The sequence below is a fragment of the Neopelma chrysocephalum genome, unplaced genomic scaffold, assembly GCF_003984885.1.
Source record: "Neopelma chrysocephalum unplaced genomic scaffold, ASM398488v2 Primary Assembly neopelma1_60, whole genome shotgun sequence".
NCBI classification, from domain to species: domain Eukaryota; kingdom Metazoa; phylum Chordata; class Aves; order Passeriformes; family Pipridae; genus Neopelma; species Neopelma chrysocephalum.
The window spans coordinates 10,075,866-10,099,213 of record NW_020897715.1 but is presented as its reverse complement, the minus strand read 5'-3'; the positions used below and the strand labels follow the sequence as shown (position 1 = coordinate 10,099,213).

The window sequence follows — 23,348 nt, the reverse complement described above, 5'->3', positions numbered from 1 at the left end:
GAAATTAAAAATTGCAGTCATTTCTGTAGAATGATCGCATACAAATACCGATAATGTGTATATTAAAAACTCATTTGATGGAAGGAATGATAAAAGCAGAGCTTTACAAGCCATCACCTATTTTACTTGCATCCTTACAGAATGTAGTCTTTTCTAAAGTTATCACTACACATTGTTTAAATAATTTTATTCTTATTATTCAGAGAATAATGATTCATTCCAGAACAAATTAAAACAAATAAAAAATAAGTCTTGCAATCTCAGTCTCCCATGCTTTCTTTGGTTTCCATGAAACTCAAAGGAAAAGCAGCCCTCTTAGAATCCTGCAAAGACATAAATTAAACAACAGCCATGTAATGAACGTCACCCAGAAAATGGATAATACCACTTAAAGACAAAATGTCATCACATGACACCAGGACAGTGAACTGTTACAGGAGTCTCCACATCTTGTAGAGAACACAGTCGTCATGTTGCCAAATGTAATGTAGTGTAGCTGAAGCTATATGCACTTGGAAAAAAACATGGAACACAACTGAATGCATGACCTTAACACCAAGAAGCTGTAGGATGCATACTGAGGAAAACAACTACAATAAACAGAGGAGAGCTGAGAAACACAATTTCTTTCAGGAAATAAAGCAGCAGTCGACTGGTATTGCAAACAAGTAAAATATTAAGCCACAATAAAGCAATAATTTATAACAGAAACTCTGAAGAAAAAGTAATGACAATGCCCTGACTGCTTAACTACCTAACAGTCATGTTCATAAAAACAATTGCCAATGTCCATTTTTGCTGGGCCCAATTCAGAAAGGGTTCTTGTAGTCCTGCAAAGTCAGCTGCTTAGAATTGTGTGAAAGCTTTGACCAAATGATATACCTACCTTTGCCTCATACTAAATTACATGATGATGAAATTCAACTGGCAATGAATATGATAGTGGAGTGCCTGTTCTTTTTGTAATATTATTATTTATTTAAGCCAGCTTTTTCAACCTTTGCATATTTTCATTAAAACTGCTCTGTCAAATACTGTGGATACTACTCTTCTTCAGAAAGAGTATTTTGGATGAAGTTAACACAACGTATTTTTATCCTGTGATTAAAGTCACTATGTGCTACAATCAGTTAAAGCACTTTTCAATTAAGCCTGCGATTTGCTTAATTCAAATAATATACATAATCAAGCATTTGCCCACAGTAGTCAGGTTCCCAAAAAAAAAAAAGCTGGTAAAAAAAAACCTGACCAAAACTAAGCAATTAATTTAAGAACACAAGCAAACAAATAAATAACACCAACTCCCCCAAACATTTTAGGGTCCTCTTCCATTCCTAAGTGCATATGTGCAGAGACAGTCATTGTGACCTACTGAACCATGAAAGAGGAATTCAGCAGTCAAGGAAAAACTCTTCTACAAATATTAAAAGATGCCCAGTTGACTTTTTACAATATCAATCTCAACTCTATCCAAGAAATCACTATCTATTTGGCACTGTTGAGGTATTTTATGTATAGCTATAGATATTACCAAAAACAAATGCAAAAACTTAATAACACAGTAGCAAAAAATATACCATGCTTAATACATCCCTTTTTTCTTTTTGGAAACACATTAAAATCCTTTAACTCACAGCTTCTGCACTATGCTCTTAACCTCAGTCAAGTGATCTTATACAAGTATTTTTAAAAAATGAAATAGACCTCAGGGATTACACATATTTGCTTGAGAGTCTGTTTGAATCTTAAAACTGCATTTTATCTTTTGATTGAAGGAAACATTTTTTAAATACCTGAAGTCTTTTGGCATGACCAAAGAAACTGAATCTCTTGAAAATCCTTATCAGTTTATACAACAATCCAGGTACCAGTAATTTAGGCACTTTTGTTCAAATCGCCCAGACTTGACAGACTTGACTTGAGTGTCAACTTATTTATTATGTATCCACAATCATGTTATTTGCATTAAAAAAATATATAGCATCCCCATGAAAATTACAATTGTTTGTTACTATTTGACCTAAGGGCTTTCTTTCTAAAGCAATTTAAGAGGTACAAGTTGCTGGAGCATTTGAGTTTCACTTGGCTAGAGAGGTATCAACTAGTTAATATGGAAATATTGGGTTAAACACTGATTAACCTAAGTATTAATGACCACAGATAAATCTGCCTTACAAAAACAAATTTTACTGAAGCAAGCTAAAATAAATCAAATGCTAATAAATCCCAGTAACAGTATTAATATGTCCTAACTTCACACACACACAAAAACTGAGTTAATTCCAAATGAAATTGCTAGTTGTGCTTCTGTTATGGTTTTATATCTATGGCAACGGTAAATCATCAATTGAACTTCACTACTAAAGCATTTAGAGACAAGGGTGGGGAGAGAAGAGAGATTTTTAAACTAAAAAGAATTCAAACTGAAAGTAGCACTGAAAAGTGGACAAAAGTTTATATACCATCATCACAGTAAAAAGCTGCCTTTGAAGTTGGTGCAGTCCTCTCCCCGTTTATTTGTTCTGCCAACCAGTAGCATTCCTTCAAACTAACTTTGAAAACTTCTCCCCCTACATTTCTGCTTTTTCATGTCTGTTTTCCCCATTATGTTGATTGACTGTTACAAAGAATATGTGACTGCTTCACATCTTTGATTTCAACTCTGCTTATGGCTATGTTCCATCCTGTCAATTTTTCATATAAAGCATTTCATTACATTCAATACAGTGCAACTTAGGCACTAAAATAAAAACAATAGGGACTGTGAAGATGTTTTAAGAAATTTTATAGCCATGGACTTCTATACAGTATCATCATTAAATCAGACAAGTCTGATGGACACTTGTAGAATAGCAAGGACTTCCCCTCTCTGTGCTGGAAAACCACAATGCTGCCAAAGGGGATGCTGCTGAGGCAGACTGTTGCCCAGAAATATATGCCTCCAGTCAGTCAACAGCTAATTAAGAGCTGTGCAAAGGAGGCTGTTATCTAAGCTCTTCCCGAACTAAAAGGATGGCTGCAACAAGAACTTGCCAGTGGGAAGCTGTAAAGACTCATCTCTTGGACAAGGGCATCACAATAGTGACCGTAGACAAATATGGAACAGGAATCTTACGTTTCAGCAGCAACTTCTAGACAGTTGTCATCATATTTCAGAGGGGGGAAAAACAAAAGGGCCTCAGCTAATGAGTGCTGAAACATTATTTTGTACTAGCACAGTCCTGATAATGCAGGTCATTTCCCTCACATGATCTACACAACTCAATCTGTACCATACATATGAACAACAGTGAGACATTCAAATTCTAATATTTTATTACTTCAACCTGGGCTTTTCAGATTTTTGTTTAATAACAGAATATACCTATAGGTTGGCTGTAGGAAAAATGTAATTGAAAGGAGGCAAATGTGCTGGACAAACCTAATCATACTTTAGACCAACTTCTTCACGAACATCTCCCCGACAACGGAAAGCCTACAAAAGAACCTAATTACTTGAGGTATTTGGAGGTATAAACAAATGCACAACCTTATCCCAAGTCTCTAGCAAATTAAATATGTTAATCCTCAGTGTTTATTGAGATGCAACATAAACTTGTAAAACTAATTTTGGAAAATCATCATGAAAATCTTCAAGAATCATGTAAAAGCAGGGTTGCACTTAAGCGTATCTGCAAGCTTTGGACAAAAGACCAAAGCCAAGCCTAACCAACATCAAGACATTTGGGCTTTGTTGAGTTCATAAGGCACAACCTCAATACCTGTTTATCTGTTGACTGTATTTTTGTGTGTGTATGTTTGATACAGGGTCAGATACTGCATTTTCACTGAGGACCGACTTACCTGTATGGTTTAATTTTGGTCTGATGTGCTGCTTAAAAATTCACATTAGCCTGACTAACTGCCTAATGTAGCTACATTTCCTTCATCTACTTGAACATCTGTAAGGTTTAATCATAAAACATCAGGATGGTTTATAAGTAACAAAGTTAGGAGGTTGATAATGCTGTAAATTATGCCTGCCCTTGAGGGCTGCACTGATTTAATTTCTCAAACTCCATAATGATCACATTTCTTTGCACATACCTAGCCTCAGCAAACAGCCAAGGTAAGTGCAGTTCCAGTGCAGAATACTAAAATAGTTTTGTTCCACTGCCACCTGTAAAAAGTTAAAAATGTAATTAAAGATGCACAATTACTGAAGCTGCTAAGTCTAAATGAATGTTCATTACAAAAGAACTTCTGAATAGAAAGTAAGGCCAGTGAGCACTTCCAAATGATGCTGCAAGGAGAGATCTGCTTGTAGTTACAAGTGGACATGCAGTTAAAGTGGACATGGACATCTGGCATGTCATAATATTTCAAGTGTGTTTTTAAATGCCCATTAAAATGGCTACAAAATACAATATTTTTTCCTCCCACAGATTGAAAAAGCTTCTTGAACAAGAAACAGCATATCAGGCAAAAAAAGAGAAGGAAAACAACAAGAAAATAGCTAAACTGAAAGAAGAATTAACTAAACTGAAATCCTTTGCTTTAATGGTGGTGGATGAACAGCAAAGACTCACTGAGCAGTTGAATCAACAAAGTAAAAAAATTCAAGAATTAACCACTTCTACAGAGCAAGCACATGAGAAGCTGGCTTTTGCTGAAGCAAAAATTCAAGAAGAGAAACAGAGAGCCAGCAGGCTGGAGGCTGAACTTCAAGCCCAAAGCAGTAAGATTTCCCAAGACCGAGAAGCAATGATGGCCAAACTAACCAATGAAGACAGTCAGAATCGCCAGCTCCGGTTGAAATTAACTGCTCTCAGCAGACAAATTGATGAGCTGGAAGAGACGAACAAATCTCTGCGAAAAGCAGAAGAAGAACTACAAGACCTAAGGGATAAGATAAATAAGGGAGAGTGTGGCAATGCCACACTTATGACTGAAGTAGAAGAACTACGGAAACGACTGCTGGAGATGGAAGGAAAAGATGAAGAGCTCATAAAAATGGAAGATCAGTGCAGAGAACTTAATAAAAAATTGGAAAAAGAAGCATCACAGAGCAAGAACCTTAAAGGGGAAGTTGATAAACTTAACAAAAGAATTATGGAGCTGGAAAAACTAGAAGACGCTTTCAACAAGAGTAAACAGGAATGTTACTCCCTGAAATGCAATCTAGAAAGAGAAAAAATGTTAACAAAGCAGCTGTCCCACGAGCTGGATGGTTTAAAAGCTAGAGTTGGTGAGCTTGAAGCAATTGAAAGTAAGTTAGAAAAAACTGAGTTTACACTCAAAGAAGATTTGACAAAGCTGAAAAGCCTAACAGTGATGCTTGTGGATGAAAGAAAAACTATGGGTGAAAAAATAAAGCAAACAGAAGAAAAGCTTCAAGCTGCAACTTCTCAGCTTCAGGTGGAACAAAATAAAGTGATGTCGGTTACAGAAAAACTAATTGAGGAAAGTAAAAAGGCACTGAAATCAAAATCTGATGCAGAGGAAAAAATGTCCAGTGTTACAAAAGAAAGAGATGAACTGAAAAACAAACTCAAAGCAGAAGAGGAGAAAGGAAGTGATCTTGTTTCCAAAGTGAATATTCTAAGAAAAAGACTCCAGTCACTGGAAGACGTTGAAAAAGAGTTTCTTAAAAGTAAACATAAGGATGGTACTAAATCTAGCACCTCCTTGCAGCAGGAAAACAACATAATCAAAGAGCTTTCTCAAGAAGTTGAGAGGCTTAAGCAGAAGCTCAAAGAAATGAAAGCCATAGAGGATGATCTTATGAAAACTGAAGATGAATTTGAGTGTCTAGAACGAAAATATGCCAATGAACAGGACAGAGCCAAGCTCCTATCAGAGGAGCTGGAAGCCGTGAAAATGGAAATGGCTAGGTATAAATTAACAGAAAAGGCAGAGTCCAATCAGGAGCAGCGCCTTTTTAAGAAGCTTAAAGAAGAGGAAGCTAAATCGAGTCATCTTTCCAGAGAAGTAGATGCACTGAAAGAAAAAATGCATGAGTACATGGAAACAGAAGACCTAATTTGCCACCTCCGAGGTGATCATTCAGTCTTACAGAGGAAACTTCTCCAGCAAGAAAACAAAAACAGGGACTTAGCGAGAGAGATGGAAAGCCTCAGGAAAGAGCTGGAGAGGTACAGATCCTTCAGCAAGAACTTCAGGCCTGGTCACAATGGAAGGAGAATTTCTGATGTGCAAGTTTTTTCTAAAGAAATCCAAACAGATCCAGCAGACAACGAACCACCCGATTACAAAACACTCATGCCTTTAGAGCGAACAGTCATAAATGGGCAGCTCTATGAAGACAGTGATAATGAGGACAAAGGCAATAATGAGGAGGAACAAACAGTGTCTTTGAAAAGCAACTCATCCACTGTCAATGCCATAAACAAAAAATTATGGATCCCTTGGATGAAGTCCAAAGAGAGTCATCCTCAAAATGGAAAGATACATACAAAGCAAAATGGAAACTGTGCACAGACTGGAGATCTAGTGTTAAGCCATACACCTGGCCAACCTCTTCACATAAAAGTAACTCCAGACCATGGACAGAACACAGCAACCCTTGAAATAACTAGTCCTACCACTGAAAGCCCTCACTCCTACAAAAGCACAGCAGTTATACCCAACTGTGGCACTCCAAAGCAAAGAATAACCATTATTCAAAACGCCTCCTTAACACCTGTAAAATCGAAAGCAGGAGAAAGTTACATAACCCCAGAGCACGTAATTTCTCCTATTACTATGACTACTTTTGCAAGATCTCAAACACCTGAATCGTGTGGTTCTTTAACTCCTGAAAGAACAATGTCCCCTTTGGCTTTACCCGGCTCAAGTTCTCAGGAACAAACTCTCTCCCCGGAGCCCTTGGAAATGGGAGCCAAGCACGCTGTTTTTAGAGTATCCCCAGACAGGCAGTCATCATGGCAGTTTCAGAGATCTAACAGTACAGGATCAAGTGTAATAACTACTGAGGATAACAAAATCCACATTCATTTAGGAAGTCCTTACGTCCAACCTCTCACCAATTCCAAGTCCATCAGCCCTTGTAATCCAGTGCAAGACAACAGAACTCCAGCACTAGCCAATGGTCTACCCAATAAGCCTACCAATAAAATCACCAGCAGTATTACTATCACACCAACAGCCACTCCTCTTCCACGGCAATCACAAATTACAGTAAGTAATGTCTATAACTGACCCCCATCCATGCTGAGCACCCCTACCAGCAACCCATCCCGTTTTTCATCCCAGCAAGAATTATTTGGAACAGCCTCTTTACTTTGGGAAAGATCTGTGCATGAACTATACAACAGTATATGGAACTAACGTTAAGTTTTGCCTGCTTAGTGTTATCAAGTGTGCACTTACTGTATATCTTCTCATTAAAATACAGTTATGTAAAATATTTAGTCTTGCACTTGTATAAATGCATCTTTATGTATTGCCATTTTCAAAATAACTCACATTACTTTTGACTGCAACTTGCCTTGGTGAAATATTTTAACATTACAAAAAACAGTAAATAATTGATTATTTTCATCATTGCTTGCTGAATATTTTTGTTTGTTACGTGTGGTTTGTATTTTTCTGCATGTATGGTAGAATTTGAATTAAGCCATAATACTGCCTGCTAACTTTAAATAAGACTTGATTCATTATCTCCCCTGCTATTCCCAACTCCTCCTAGCCCTCTCATTTCAGATAATTATCAGTACATCACACACAAACAGTCAAAATATTATGTATTGTATCTCAGTACAAATTTATGATGCATACGTGATAAGTTCCAGAGCACAACTACCACTTTTCCTCCCTATCTTTTTTAACGCTGTTTGGTTAAAACTTTTTTTAAACTTTCCTGTAAACCTTTCTTATATGTGAACTGAGTTCAGAAGCTTGTATCACAAAATATTTCTCCCCAAACAAGGAGGTTTTTTCCAATACAACAGAAAAATTGCAACCATTTAGGTATGCTGTAAAACAATAAACAGCAATACTTACATTCCCAAACAATAATTCAGATGAATGGATTTGACCATAATATTCAAATTTCATCTAAGCTCCTAGCCATCAGTCTGAAATGCAATACACATCACACATGTCCACTGAAAAAGAAACAAGAGTACCAAACTATGGCATACCTTCATGTTTTTCACATAATAGGCAGAGAAAGGTTGATAGAAGCATTAAGAAGCAATACTACACCAAGTCTCCAAACATGTAGCCCTCTAGGTCCAGGATAAATAGGACTACCACACAAAATGGACAAAACAGGCTAAGGTATTTTAGTGATGGTTACATATTTGTGCCTAAGAGAAGGACAGAAATGTAATCAATTCTGTTCTTTACACATGTGCTACGCAGTCATTTTTAACCTCCTAAAAAATACTGCTAGTGGTAGACCAACTTCACACTGAATGCAAATCAGTCCAGAAGACCTGGAATACCCTTTCAAACATCTATTTTTTGCAAAGGCTGAACACTGCAAATCTAAATTGTAACAGTTGCTCTTATTCTAAAAAGTTAAATGCCTAGATATTTATTGCTTTTGGGGGGGTGCTATTAAAAAAAAAATTAACCTTCTTATCAACAAGGAAGCAGAAAGTCCCCATTCGTTAATCTTTATTCTGCTTATATTACTCACAGAAAAGAAAATATTTCTGCAGTATAACTCAGCAATGGATTCAGCAAAGAACTTTGGCACATGCTTTCACATAACAAGGGGACTTCTATCATTTTAAGTGTTTTTGATGGACAGGAATCTAAATGTTTACAACTGCAGATAATAACTGCTTTTAGAACAGTTTCTATTCAAAATCAAAGTCCACCATCCATACACAATTTTTCCTCAGTAAAATTAATGGGAAGAAAAAATAGATAGAAATGGATATAAACATATGTATTACAGTTGAACAGTGGCAATTTTAAAAAACAAAATGTAGACCTGCACAAGCCTACCTTAATGTCATACATAACTTGAAGGCTTCCTAAGAGGTCCTTTCTACTCGTTTTGTCTCACTTGATCTCCATGGCTGCACAAGTGAGATCTAAGATCTGGGTCAGAAGAGGTGCATATTCTTACTGTGCAAAGCATACTTCAACTCACACCAGCTTCAGCAAAAGTTACTGATCAAGACAGCAGCCAAGTCTGGCAAGTCAAGATTATAAAAATTTTAGTGTGTGTTAATTATATGAACAAGTTACCTAACTATGTTCAGGTTGCACATTCTTAACCCCAAGGCTCAGTCAAACCCAAAAAGTGGTACATGTTCTCTACACTTCTGTTCTTTGGGATACTGCATATCCTGCTGATCCATACCTAAGATCTCTGCAGGAACACATTACAAGCATGGTACTGAATTACCGTATTGGAAGTACCCACTTGCCAGCATACCAGCAGACACCAAATTCTCCAGAAATTAAAGGATTAACAGCTGTTCTCCAGAGGCACTAATATTTTCTTCAGTTAGACTTAAAAAGCTTGTAGAAAAAAATAATTTCATATCTGCCTTCCAAAATACACAGAAATGTGTTGATCATTAACCACCTGGCCATCTATTACAACATCTTATAAAAGAAAAGCACAAATCAGGACATAGCAATAAGCACACTTAGTCCTTTGGACAATTACCAAGCTATTATGAATAAGGACATTCAGACTTTAAAGCTAAGTTTTGAATACAAAACCTAGGTGAGAGTTCACACCATTTATAAGTTTAATCATTAAACAGGACAGTACTTCTGTCCCTGCCTTAAACTCGTAATGCTTTATTAGTAACTGCCCAATTACCAAAAGACAAAGGAAGCAGCCGCTCATGACCATTAACTCCTAAGGAAGAAGCATCAGCACTGCATGTAAATGAAAATGCTACATTTCCTAAAAACACACCTTGATTAAGGGATGCTTACATACCCCTACTGATGAAACATTCTCTGTGCAGATCTTAACTGACTTCCCAGCACAGTTTCTGTCAGTCATTTCCACAGATGAAAAATCAAATAATTATTTTGCCTGAAAATAAGGTTTGCAGAATAAAACAGGTTCTTCCTGTTCAGATTCCCAAGATCCATTTCAAAGCACCAGGCAGAGAAAATAAACACCTGGATGTATTTGCTTAGAGCTGAAACTTAGCTGTTTAAACAGAAACAAGTTAGCTGTAATTTTATCATAAAATAACTAATCGAAAGCACAGCTTAAGGACTCAAATTGCTGATTTACAAATTAACTTCAAGTTGTTCAGATCACCACTCCATATTTAAGATTATTTCCATTTTGCTGAGTGGGAATATCCACCTGCTTCCTTGGCAGACAAAGAGAAAACAGCAAAGAGAAATTTTAATGATTTATCTGCAAATTGCTTCAAGCACTCTGAACAAAAACATCAGGCATAATCATACTAAAATTCAAGTAAGGCAGCTTTTCTAGGAATTTCAAGCATTCCATAAATGGTAAGTATGGCTGTTAATTTGGAGGCTGAGACACTTTTCCTTTCAGCATTTGCTCCAAAGCTTAAAGTCTGACAGGTATGTAATGATTCATTTAAATGTTAAAGGGAAACAGGGTCGCATAGTAAGCAGCAAATATCAGAAGGACTAAATTGTGAAAGAGAGTGTAAAAGCAGTTTTCAGCAGATCATAATATCAACCCTTCTCTTTTCCAAAACCCTTGGCAAGCATCTCCTCTAAAGTCTAAAAATCTACTCTTTTCCATGGATGTTAAGTTCCCAGGAAAGGAAAGAGAAGATTAACAATTTAAAAAATGGCAGCAGTTACCAGCCCACTTTCCTTTCCCTTTTCAATTTTATTTCAGTGAGTAATCAAATGGACACAAGCAAGGGCAGCACAAACACTTTGGTGCTCAGCATTTTTAAGCCATTCTTTTTATGTGAATTAATATTTCAGAAGAAATACTTGCAATTTTTGTCCTTACAGGGAGGATGGATGAGGGAAGGGAAAGAAAAGGAGAAAAAGCAAAAAGAGAATAAGAAGCAATAATGGTAATCTGAGAGCAAAGTGCCCATCCATCAACTGTGAAGTAGTACAGTACTTCAGATTATTTAAAAACCGCCTGCAAGTCACTAATTAAGAAACAGAATTGACAAAAATTACAGGAGCAGCCAGCTAATCTTCCTGATCCAAACCACTGTAGACAATACTGTGTCGGGGGACAGAATGTAAGGCTGTAATAAAAAATGATCTGTATGTAAGCATTTCATGCAAAGCTTAAGAAGGCGTGCTCCTCACACTGGGGAAAAAAATAATCAGAAACAGAACTATGCAGCACTACTTTCTGAATAAGACTGAATGGATGCTGCAGGGTTAGGTGATGGAAACGGAGTAACCATCTGCAGGATGACTTTGTCCCTAGGAAACAGACACTGAGACAGGCAAAACAAAAACTGACAACTGCCTAATCTCCAGGCTTAAGCAAAGACTACCAAAACATTATGTTACCAAGAAACAGAAGAGAGGAAGATCTTATGGTTCAAGTACAGCACAAGTGGGTGTATAAAGATGTTTTAAAATTAACACCAAGTACTGTAAGTGGGAAATTGCTCAAAAAAAAAAAAAAAAAACAACCTCAAAAATTTAAGCAGCATGAAGTGCTTTCACAAATTTGCAGCCAGTAGCCCCAAGATGTAGTTGAATTCTCTCTGTGCTGTACCCAGCACATCAGCCAATGACCCATCATATTGTGGGCACCCAGAAAGCCTCAAATATCGGAGCTGACAACTGAATATGATTCTCTTCTGACCACTAAGCAAAGTACTCTCGAGAAACAAATTTTGAGTACAAGAGGAAAGACTTTTATTCAGTGTCTCTCCACTTGCCACACAGTGGCTTGACCTCACAGGGTCCTCATAGTGGGATGGGCAAAAAAAGCTGCCTTCCCTTTCCCACCCCTGCCACAACGCATATCACAAAATATTGCCCTTTCAGTTATGCTGTCACCACTGTTCAGGAAGGCAGCATTGTGAGGCAGGTCAAGAAACTAACCTCGATGAAAAAACAAAACAAAACAAAACAAAACACAAAACCCCCCACACTCCACAAATCTTCATTAAAAAACAAACAAACAAACAAAAACAAACAAAGAACCCCAACAAAGCAGGATCCCGTTCACAGCACAGCTTTACAGAAGAGTTACATCAGCATAACTGAAAGGATAAGCAAAAAAGGAAAAAGCATGAGCACTTTATACTGCAATCACTGCCAAAGCCCTGGTCCCCTCACCTTTGATACTACCACTATTGTCTGATGAGATACGATCTAGGATGCATATATATCACACAAAGCACTTCAAATATACAACAAACATTTTATCAGACCCATTAACATCCTTCTGGATCTCTTTTGTGAGAGAAGTTAACTGACTTGTGCAAAATATGAGCAAGACAACATGGATTGTGATTAGTATCTATATTTTCTTATCCTTTATCGCCTCATACTCAAGCCACTATAGATCACGTTTTATCCCACAGAAACATCAATCTTAATTGAATAAAAGGTAGAGAGTTTTTAATTTTAATTATAATACTTATATATATTAGAAAAATTATATATCTATTAAAAATAGGACTCTGATTAACACACCTTTTTATGTGGCCCTCCCAGAGGAAAACAGCCTGCTCACAGACAGAAAAAAAGCCATGATGGTAAAAGCAGAGGGTTCTTTTTCCTTCTCCACGCAGAACACATTAGGGTCCAATCTGGTTACCCGTGTAAACTTTTTCAACATATATATTCACTAACGTGGGAAAAACATATTCAAAGCTTTTGAACAGTCGATATGAAGACACTCTCACATTAAAAGCTGTGAGTGGGTGCGAGCACAATTCCAAACATCTCTAAAAACTGCATAACTTAGCAATACCAAAACACAGATATCCCTACCTGCCCACAATCTGTACAAAACGATACTCATTGTCAAGAATCTTACTCAATAAATGGGAGTGCAGCTTTAAACCAAGTGAAGTGATGATCCCACACAACTGTATTATGTCTAAAAGCACTGACAGCTAAGCACCTGCAGAAGCATTTAAGTGCCGGCACTACCCTCTGCAGGACAGAATTACTATTGCAGCGTGCTTAGGACTCAATAAAACGGCCACACAACACTTCTGCTCCCAGGGACCCCCAGGTGCCCTAACGAGGTGCCTGAGACTCCTCCGATTTTCAACAGGCAAAGGGAAGACAGCTCACAGCAAACAACTGTTCATTTCACAGAACCACCAGCTCCATGATGATGCTGGTCAACCAGCCCCAGGTAAATCCTTGTCCTAGGGGAGCTGACCCACAACATAACCTCACCTCTCCCTGCATATGTTTCCCAGTGTAGACATGTCCCAAAGAAAGCAAGGCACATAAAAGAATTTTAGTAACTGGGAACACAACTTCTGCCTCCAACCCTGCTTCTTTTCCCCGCCACCAGCAAATACATTTAAAGCTGGTGTTCAGGAAATAAGAGTGCAGTGACACATCTGAGTACATTAGTGCAAATTGTGTCACACATACAGAAATCATTTCTAATATTAATACAGATTTTTCTGTCAGATGTGTCATATTACTGAACTCAAGAGTGCTGTAATAGACCAAATATCAGCAGAGGAGAAGACACAGAAAACTGAGGTTAAAAGGGACCTCAGGACATTTTCCAGCCTATTCCTTTACTATAACTTGACTTAAACCCTTCCAAACAAAAACCTGGCTCATACAGTTCTAAAAAACTTCTGCAATGACAATTTCACAGTTACCCTGGGAATCTGCAAAAGGGCTGAAATACCTTTGCCATTAAGAAGCTTGCTAATTCCTAAAGTAAATTGATTTTGCTGAAATTGTAATCCAGTATTTGCTTTCCTATTCCCCCACTGGACTTTGAAAACTATTTTCTCTGCAGCAGACTTTCATATATTAGAAGACAATTACCATGTCCTTTCTCAGTTTTGTTTTCTCCAGATTAAACAAACCCAACTGCTCTCCCACTTAATCGCTCAAGTACTACAACTATACAAGATCACTAATAATTTGCCCTCTGCTGAGCTGTTTACAATGTGACAATGCAGTGAGCCAAGCCAGACAACCCTCTGGCGAAGGTCTTACCAATGTTAGAAAGTGTAAGGATTATACTGCTCCTGCTTGCACATCTCAGCACACACAAGTGGGTTACATAAAAGGAAATGCAGAGCAACTGAGACTTCTCACTTTGGACTCCTAGAAGACAAATGCCAGGACCTAGCAAAAGACAAATACAGAAGAGGAAATATCTGAATGCCCTGTGCAGTTGAGGATGCCTAACTGGAAATTTCAGCCAAAGCTATCGGGTTTGGAGACCAAAGGGAATATTCGTGTTTATCACTTAATCTTAGCTCATTCTCACTTGCAGACCTGTCCTATGTTCTGACTGCATTCAACCATCCAGAAACAAGCTTCAGTCTGGCAAGAGGCATGTTTGTACACACACAGATATGTGGTCTTCAGTATAAAGGATCTTCAGCACCATCCTCTGGCCACTATCACTAAAGCTGAAAATTACACTCTTGCTCAATTTTCTTAAACTAAAAATTAAAGCAGTGAGAAAGAACCTTATCTAAAGCTATTTCTCCTCGATCAAATTATACAATGACTGTAGAAAGGCAAATAAGAAAACTTACAGAAGAAGTACTACATGCTCCCTTCTATTTAAATGAATAAAGTTCAAACGGGAAGCAAAGCTTTCAGAAGGAAAAAGAAAAAGATTAGTACCAAAAGAACTACTTTAACAGCACAGAAACAGAAATATTTTCTCTCCCTGACACAGATGCTTGCCTTAGCCCACTCCCTAGAAAGCAATCGCTGTATTGTGTTCCAATATCTGATGGCCCATATAAATAAAATAAGCCACCTCTGTGCCCGTGGGGGAGGGAAAACGGTGTGTATGGAATATATATATCCTGGTATTTCAAAAAATGCTTTCTCAGTTGGCTTCCTGAAATTAAGAAGGGCTATTTTCACATTAATGTGTGAGAAGGCCACAATTGTCACCTGTGCAGTATCTGTCCCCATTCCTGAAGTGCCTGCTTTACCTTGAGACAACAAACACATCCTCTGTGTATGAGTTCTCATTCTAACACCCTTTATTCTGCCAATTCCTATTACAGGTGATTGATGTCTACTTCAGAAGTTAATTGAAAAATTAAGTTAAAAGATCCTTATGAAAATGCAGCTTTCTTGATTCTTAGATCATTGCTTGTCTTGAAAATTAGATTTAACTGCTTATTTCTACAACTATAAGCACTATGGACAAAAACTTTGCTATTTTCCAAGCCTTAAACTAATATGGTGCTGTTATATTTACAGACAGGCATACCACATAATCTTATAATTTAAAAAACTTGGTTGGTTTAATGTCTTTGTGGTTAGTTATCTTTGCTGTTACAGCAATTATTTACTGATGCTTACTTAACTGTGTTTAGATCATTAAGTAAAAGAAAACTGCACAACTCACACAGGTCGCTCCCAGGTAACATTTGGTTTCTAGGGATGTTTCAAGAGCATTAATGCAAACAAGGCATTTCCAGAACATGAATGGCAATTCAGCTTGTTTTTTGAAGGATAAACATATCTTATTTCCTCTTCTATCCCTTGTATAGCAGATATAAAAAGTGGCCTACATATGGGAACTAAAGGAGCAATAACTAAACAGCAATGATGAACACAGAGCCAGAAAATTCAGAATATTAAGGAGAGTGCAAAAAAAATGGGGAGAGTAAAACCCATTCATCTTGAAGGAGAAAATAAATTGGTAGAAAGGGAGCATACACTCGAAGAGATTCTTGGTATGCACACAGATTTCCCATACCTAGATAAGAATTAAAAATCAAATTGAAAAAGTCCACAAAAATCTACCTATAAGGTTTTTTTAGTCATTCAGGTGTGTCCAAAAAACAAAACAGACATCCTAAGGTACAAGCATGCCACAGCCAATGTATCTACTTACATGCCTCTATATTAACTAGTAGGGAAGGAACTAGGAGGACTGCACAAGCATTTTCAGTACATGTACGACTAAACCAATGCAGAATTTTATATACAGTTACTTCCAAGTGCTTTCCAGACTCCTGGTGCAAACTATAGGCCAGGGTATTTTCACACCTGACTTCCCACTGATTTAATAAAACCTTAGAGCCTGAATACCATTTAGATGCACAAAAACTGTAAGAATCTGGACCTACAAATATCTTCTTGAAGTACTAACACAGCTGTTCAATCAATTACAGACAGAATACTCCAACCACTTTGTATCTTATGCAATCTCTGAACTGGAATGCTTCTCAGATACAAACCCCAAAACCAAACAACCAAACACAACTCTTTCTTGGAGATACAATCACACTTTAGCACACAAGACTCTACATAAATATTTTTATCTATTCATCTCAATACACATAGAAAATTATGGCTGATCTAATTCTTTTTGTAGTTGGGAAACAGACACGTTTTCTGTCATCTCTCTAATTACACCAGACAGTAGCCTGCTAGTAATAGCCCACCCAAACATTTTATTCTCAATTCTGTGCCTCATCTACCAGGTCACATCACACAGTCAGAGGTAAGCTCTTCCAACTCAGTAATCAAGGGAAGCCATATGGCAGTAACATAATTATCCCCTTCAACATCAACCCCTTCTTTCTTAACACGTTTCCTTCGGTAACTGAAGCAAAATGCTTTTTGGTTTGGGGGTGCATACTAACAATACGAATGTTAACATTCAAGACTATCATGAAAATGCATGTTAATTTTTTTTATTCAGCATTTAACGACAAGTTTCAGTCCAGTTTAAGTGAAAATGCCGTGGTGCGGTGCAAAAGGAAAACTTCGCTGCCACCTAGAGGTAAAAATCTTTAAGAATACGGCAAAGAAAAAGGCATCTCCTTTTTTCCTATTCACTTTCAAAGCCAAACTCTTTCCTTTCTCAATACACAAAAAAAAGAAAAAAAAAAAGAAAAAGAAAGAAAAATAAAAAGAAAAAAAAAAGGAAAAAAAAAGAAAAAAAAGGAAAAAAAAGGAAAAAAAAAGAAAAAAAAACTTGAAACTTTCCGATTTTAAAATAAAAATATGAAACGTTTTACTCAGACTCAGACTACATATCTCATCTTTGGTAGTGACCAGCAGTAACTGCTTACAAACTTTAAGACAGAGTACTAAACCCAGCCTCCAGCAGTCTACAACTTAGAGTCATCCACAGCTGAAATCCACATCACATCTTTATGTTTAGCAGTCCTTGATGGACGTCACGAAGCAGTCTAAACTCTCTCCAAACCAATTTATATCATCACTCAAAAATTGTTCCATAGAGTTTCACAACTCAATAACAATGGAAAATACTTTTCACATACCTTTAATCTACCTTCAGTGGATGCCCTTTCAGGCATCTGAGAATTTCCCTATTCACCATATGGCTAGATTTCTGCTGTTTATTTTTCTCACCACCATCTATTTCCCAAACTTGCAAAGGCCTAGTGTATGTTATTAATCTTCGTGCAGAAGACATTCCATAAGCGTCAGCCTTTGCCACATTTTCTTCATTTTTCCTCTCTATTCAGCTGTTTGGACAGAACTCTGCAAAACATTCAAAATGTAGGCATAGTTTGGACTTACACACTAAAAAAAAATGACAGGTTTGGTTTTCTTCTTTTCCTAGTAATTCCTAACCGCCTGTTACTTTTTTAATAACTGCCAGTCGCTGAGCAATGAGGACAATTTAGTGACTTCAAGATCTTATGTTCTGAGTGACAACAGATGTGACTACTGTATGGAACTAGTTTTCCCAACGTATACTATTTTTAATTTGCTAACACTGAACTGTTACACATTTTTATCACGTTCTTATTCAATACCATGAACTATCAGCTCTGCTTCTAATAACCTCCCTTTTACACCATATGCAAATGTTATCATTTCAGTACTGTCTTTCCATGCAGTTTGTGAATATGTTGAATACCAGAGGTGTCTCAAGTTTAGATGCTGTCTCCACAATACTATTAAAACTAGGTCTCTGCTCTGCTTTCTATCCACTTGCCACTTTTTAACCATGAGAACTTTCCTTCTTTATCCACAGTTTCCACACAGACTTTGCTCTCAAACTAGATTCTTTTGTTAGAGACCACTATCAAGTCTTTTCTTTTTTAATCATAATATTACATGGTCACATCTGCAACAGCAAGTTAAAGGCTATCCTGCATCTTTCCTTAGACATGGATCAACCCAAACTACAGGAAACTTCTTGAAACTACAAAGCAGCCTAGCTGGATACAAACTACCTAAGCCAAATGAACCTTCCTCTGGACTAACTCTCAAGCTATGCCTCCAAATTTTTCCAGAGACAGATCCACAGTGTGGACTATTCAAACAATCCAATGCTACTGCCAATTTAACAGTTACAGTGCCTGGGAACATTCACAAACACTGCACAAACACTTGTTCATCATTAGACAATCTGATACCATATACCTATATAACAATACCTAACATACTTCAGTACTATCCTTGACAAGAAATGTGGATGTTTTCCCATCACAAAATTAGTAACCATGTGGGTGAACATCTTATTTCTTATTGTCATTTTGATCAGTTCAGCAGCTACAATTCAGAATCTTTTGTGAAGCTTCACTCTAAAGTGGCATCACACTCCTCTGGCATCGCCAACAATTTCAGTGGTGGATTGCACACCACTAATAAGGATTCTGCAATTTTAAAAATCATCTCCTTCAGAACTCATAGGAACACATACAATGTTCTGGGAGACTGGTACTATTCTATCTTTTTGCTTTCAAACTCCAATTAAAGTCAGGTTGATTTTTTTTCTTTACTCATGATCCATTAAGCACAAACGTGATGTGCAAATTTCCACAAATTCCTCCATGAGCACATGCAACGATCTTATGTTGGCTTTGTTTTATCCTTTGGAGAACTCCTGTCATATGCAATTAGCTACAGGTAAATGGCAGGCTCTTGAATTGTGATTTTTTTTTAAATAAGTCCAGGCAGACCTTTATGGTCGCTAGGAAGTTGTTTCCCAAAACTTGTTTTGATCTAGCTCATTCTTATTCATACTTAATCTACCAGAGTTTTGACACTGTTTTCTACTGTTCTAATTTGAACACCATTTCTGTTTCATGTTTTTAAAAAAAAAATCCTCACTGAAATTCTTTTACCCTGAGCTCGACTGAAAAAGGTATATTAAAAGGCTTATGGTGCAAAAAGCTTTTCTATGAGTAGTGTGTGTTTAATCCTGGTTTCAGATAATGGTACTTTTTAAACAAGCTTCTTGCCTTGAGAGTTCTTCCCCTCTTTTCAGCATACATATTAACTTTTTTTCTTGTATATTTATTTCTTTGCAATTAAATATGACTATGATGGATTCTGGAGGGAGAGTTCTCTTATAAATACATTAATTTTGTGTACACTGGTCCCTGTCAAAGAATGATCTCTCATAGAACAGTATGAGTTAGGTATTGCCTGCTACTCAGGACTGAATCAAGACTTGCTTCTGCATGTGGAAGCTCTCTTTTCATTCATGCAGAGAAGTCACACAGTTCATAGCCTTTGCACTGCATCACTCACTCAGCTCCTGGGGCTGATGCTCTAGTCAGAGGACTGCCAGGAAACCCTTCTTATTTATAGTCTGGATTTCAATCCATTCAGATTCTTTGATATTCAGCAATCAAGCTTCACTCTCATTACCAACAAGATCAAGGAAGTTCAGACAAACAGTTCTAAGAGCAATGCATTCAGATTTACAAAGTGGAAAAGACATTAACAAGCTAGATGCACTCTTTGTTTCTCCTCCCTAATGCATTACTTGTTTTCTCGGTTTATTTCAAGATCACCAACGCGTTCCGTCGGTCAGTTCCAACTCGGATCCCCAAACCAAAGCCTACCAGCACAACCAAAGCACCTGCCAAAATTCCTGCCGGACATCTCAACAAACCACTCCAAGACAGCACTGCTGGAAAGATACACATTATAAGGACTGTGTCTAAAACCTGCCTTCAAAGTGGAGGAAAAAGGTAAATAATTTTCTATGATCTATGACATTAAAATGGATTTAAGCAACCTGAATCTCAATAGCAGTTGTTTCCACTGGGGAAAAATCTGGAACTATCTACATGGTCAGCACATCTATGGCCACCAATCACAGGACATCAGGAGACAGCCAAATTCTTAGGAGCCAAAGAGACCAAGCTCTGCCCCCTTTTTTCTGGTGCAATTCCAGATTTTGGCACTCACAGTACAGAAGCACAGGAGACACAAATAAGTTTCTACTATAAATTCCATTTTGGCAAGTTCCATAAATAAAAAGAGTAAGTTTGGCTCAGTAGATTTATAAAAATGAGGTCAATCACTTCAAGAGGAGTTGCAGGAGGTGTTGTTTTGTTTTCAGAGTTGGTCTAGTCAAGAAGTGTTTCAGTATGGATATCTTGTGTTCGGTAGTAAAGACAATGAAAAGAGGGATGGAGAAATCTGCTGTCATATAACACACTGAACTTAGAGAAATGCAGAGCTCCTTGTTGTGCCACTTTAAAAGCATGATTGAAGATAAACAATTCTCTCATCAATGAGTTAACTAGTGTGATTATCTCCACTCGAATTCATGCAGATGTTATACTAGGAAAATAGATGCAAGACTCAAGATGGATATTGTTTGCATTAGCTATATAAACTTTCACCATTTGGACTACAGTATTCAGATTTCAGCTCATTTAAACAGTATTTTGGAACTGATCAAAATTACTATCAAGCTTAACAGAAAGTTGTGACTTACACAGAAGTGCAATTTTGCTCTTGTATTCCTTCACAATCCTGACCTTCCTTTCAGCTGCTCACATTCAAGTAAAATACGTAACTGCGTTCCTAGCAAAGGGGTTTTTAAATAAACTCTTTGCACAAGCAGTTCTGGTTCATCCATGAGAGAATCTGCCTTTTTGCTTTTAAAAGACTTAAAGTTCACTCAAAGTTTCCTTTCAGTCAATGCACTCAAAAAAAAATAATCAAAACTTTAGAAGAGACTCCATGCCCATTGTTTTCAATTTTCAGAAATGTAGAAATTGCTGCTCTGACAAGAAAATTTCTCACTGTTCAATAGAAAGTTAAAACTAACGGAATACTATTACTGCAAGGAACGTCTCCACAGGAATCGTATAATACCAACTAACATGAGTTGCTGGTTTAGAATATAAAAATTAATTTATTTCTCTGATATTAATGTCTCCCTCATTCTTCTTCCCTAACAGAGTGCATTCCAACAATCTAAATGGCTCAACAGATAATTCCTGGGAAAACTCCTTTCACATAGGAGTGTCTTTAAGAACTGCCAAATCCTAATTCCTACGTAAAGCAAAAGCTGGTGGTGATCACAATGCCATAGCCAGAACTGCAGTCCTTTTGCTGAAGCAAGAAAAGATTTTGATGCATTCAGTTACCTGATTTTGCCCTTTTATTTCACATCTAAAAGTTTAACTTAACCACTGAGACGGTACAACACGTTAGCACTGCTGCGTGACTATTTTTGCAAATGTGTAAGAAAACTATGCTTCCCTCAACAGCTTCACAAGAAGTTCTCTAGAAGTACTTAAGAAAAGGAAAAGTTTAGAAAGATCAGTCTACTGAAAAATTATTTCAGCTTGTGTTGCACAAGACACACCTGTGTCCAAATGGAGACATCAAAAAATTACTTTTCCATAATAAAAAGGCTTCCAATATTATTCAATAAATCTGCAGCTGTCAAGTTTGAGACTCCATGTCATGTATGTCAAGATCCAAATGCAGCTCACAGAAGCACACCACTAAACATTCTGCAATTTGCAAAATTGAGTGTATATATAAATGTGAAGAAACACAGATTTCAAACAGCAGCTTTCAACTTGGCAATCTTACCAGAGAGATCTTCAAATACATAACCAAATTCAATCAGAAGGGACAGCAACTCATTGATGAGCCAGAAAAAAAAAGATGCAAACCTCTCCATATATAGGTGCACCAACAGATCTCAGCTCCAGTCAAGCACCAGTGCTCCCACTGAATGCACTACAAGGAACAGTTTGCTTCTCAGTAGCTGCAAATCATACATTACAAACTGATGCTACCTGGCATCCTTTGTAGCCAGTCTACAGAAAGAAAAGAGAACCTCTGGCAAAAGAAATCAATTCCCACAATAGCATCCTTTGCTTTAGAGCCCACAGAACACTGCCAAATCATCCTCCATGGCCCCATATTATACTTCTCACCTATCTGTACTGCTGCCATACAAGAGTTTCTGTCTTTTGTTCCTCTCTTGTGATGACATGGTTCATTTCTACCTGTGAGGAACACGGCCCACATAGACTCTTACTTGAGGATCTAAGACAGACAAACAGGGATACTACACTTCTACGAGATTAAGCAAGATAAAGAAAGCATGGAGAATGAAAGAGAAGGAGTGGTAACACAAAAGGAGGAAACTGGAAGAATTTTTGATGAATAGAGGTACATGCCTCTCCCTCAAACTGCTTGGGAGATGTGGCATGCTGGCTACAGGCAAGATACGGACATTTATAGTGCTGTGAGAAGTGCTCTTTCTGTTCATGGAGAGAAGAAGAAAAACTTGGTGTCCTTCACCAGTACAAAACAAACTCCTCATTATTCTCTATCCTCTCCCTTATAACTCTGAATGCAATATAAAAATCCTACTAAAGACTGGACAGAGTTGTGACATGATCTGGAAAAAGGGAGGTAAGGAAGTTCTGCAGTTGCATGACATGGGGCATGTGTAACACTAAACAACACTGCTAAGTAGAGGATAATCCCTAACCACTCTCTCCACACTTCTCCTCTCAAAGTTAAAGGTTTGATGAAGAAGTTATTGGGCAAGACTCTTTAGTTTGTGTCATGTGACAAGGTAAAGAGATGGGTAATCCCTTCAGGGTTTTTTTCTTGGGTCTTGTGGGAGATTTTTTACATCTATAAACCACCTGCAGCAGGGTAAACTTTCATGTCTCAAAGTGACAGTAACTACCTTTAATCTTTAATATGGATTCTAAAATAATGATTTCCAATGATGTGGCCAAAAGCAAATTTCAAATTATTTATATATCCATATACTAGGATACATATTTATATGTATATTGTGTTTTTGTACTCTTTAAGTGAAATGTATGAAAGATGTTCATACTCATCTTAAAAGTAGCCTTTTCTAACTACAAGTTGCTAAAATCTAAGACACTTTTGAGGGCTGAGTTATTAGGAAGAATGTTCTGTTGGTCAGAATTTATTCTATGGTTAATCATAAATGATTTGGCAAAAGATCAGTATTTAAAAATTACATTTCA

At 37.2% G+C, this 23,348-nt stretch overlaps 2 protein-coding genes across 8 annotated transcripts in view; one reads left to right on the top strand and one right to left on the bottom strand.

The window, feature by feature from the left end:
* FILIP1L (filamin A interacting protein 1 like) overlaps positions 1 to 21,992 on the top strand; it is a 188,028-nt gene extending 166,036 nt beyond the window's left edge. For all 3 annotated transcript variants that reach the window (XM_027681071.1, XM_027681072.1, XM_027681073.1), the window contains 3 exons: positions 4,425 to 7,179; positions 19,867 to 20,051; positions 21,276 to 21,992. In XM_027681071.1, the coding sequence (XP_027536872.1) occupies positions 4,425 to 7,179; positions 19,867 to 20,051; positions 21,276 to 21,366 (3,031 nt within the window). In that variant the 3' untranslated portion in view covers positions 21,367 to 21,992. The remainder of the gene's footprint in view (positions 1 to 4,424; positions 7,180 to 19,866; positions 20,052 to 21,275) is intronic.
* The window catches only part of CMSS1 (cms1 ribosomal small subunit homolog), a 224,489-nt gene that overhangs the window by 199,082 nt on the left and 2,059 nt on the right, over positions 1 to 23,348 (bottom strand). Inside the window, exon 1 of one of the 5 annotated variants that reach the window (XM_027681080.1) lies at positions 9,386 to 9,410. The exons of the other annotated variants lie outside the window; for them this stretch is intronic. Coding sequence (XP_027536881.1) covers positions 9,386 to 9,395 — 10 coding nt within the window. The 5' untranslated portion in view covers positions 9,396 to 9,410. Of the gene's footprint in view, positions 1 to 9,385; positions 9,411 to 23,348 lie in introns of those variants that run through there. 5 annotated transcript variants of the gene reach the window in all.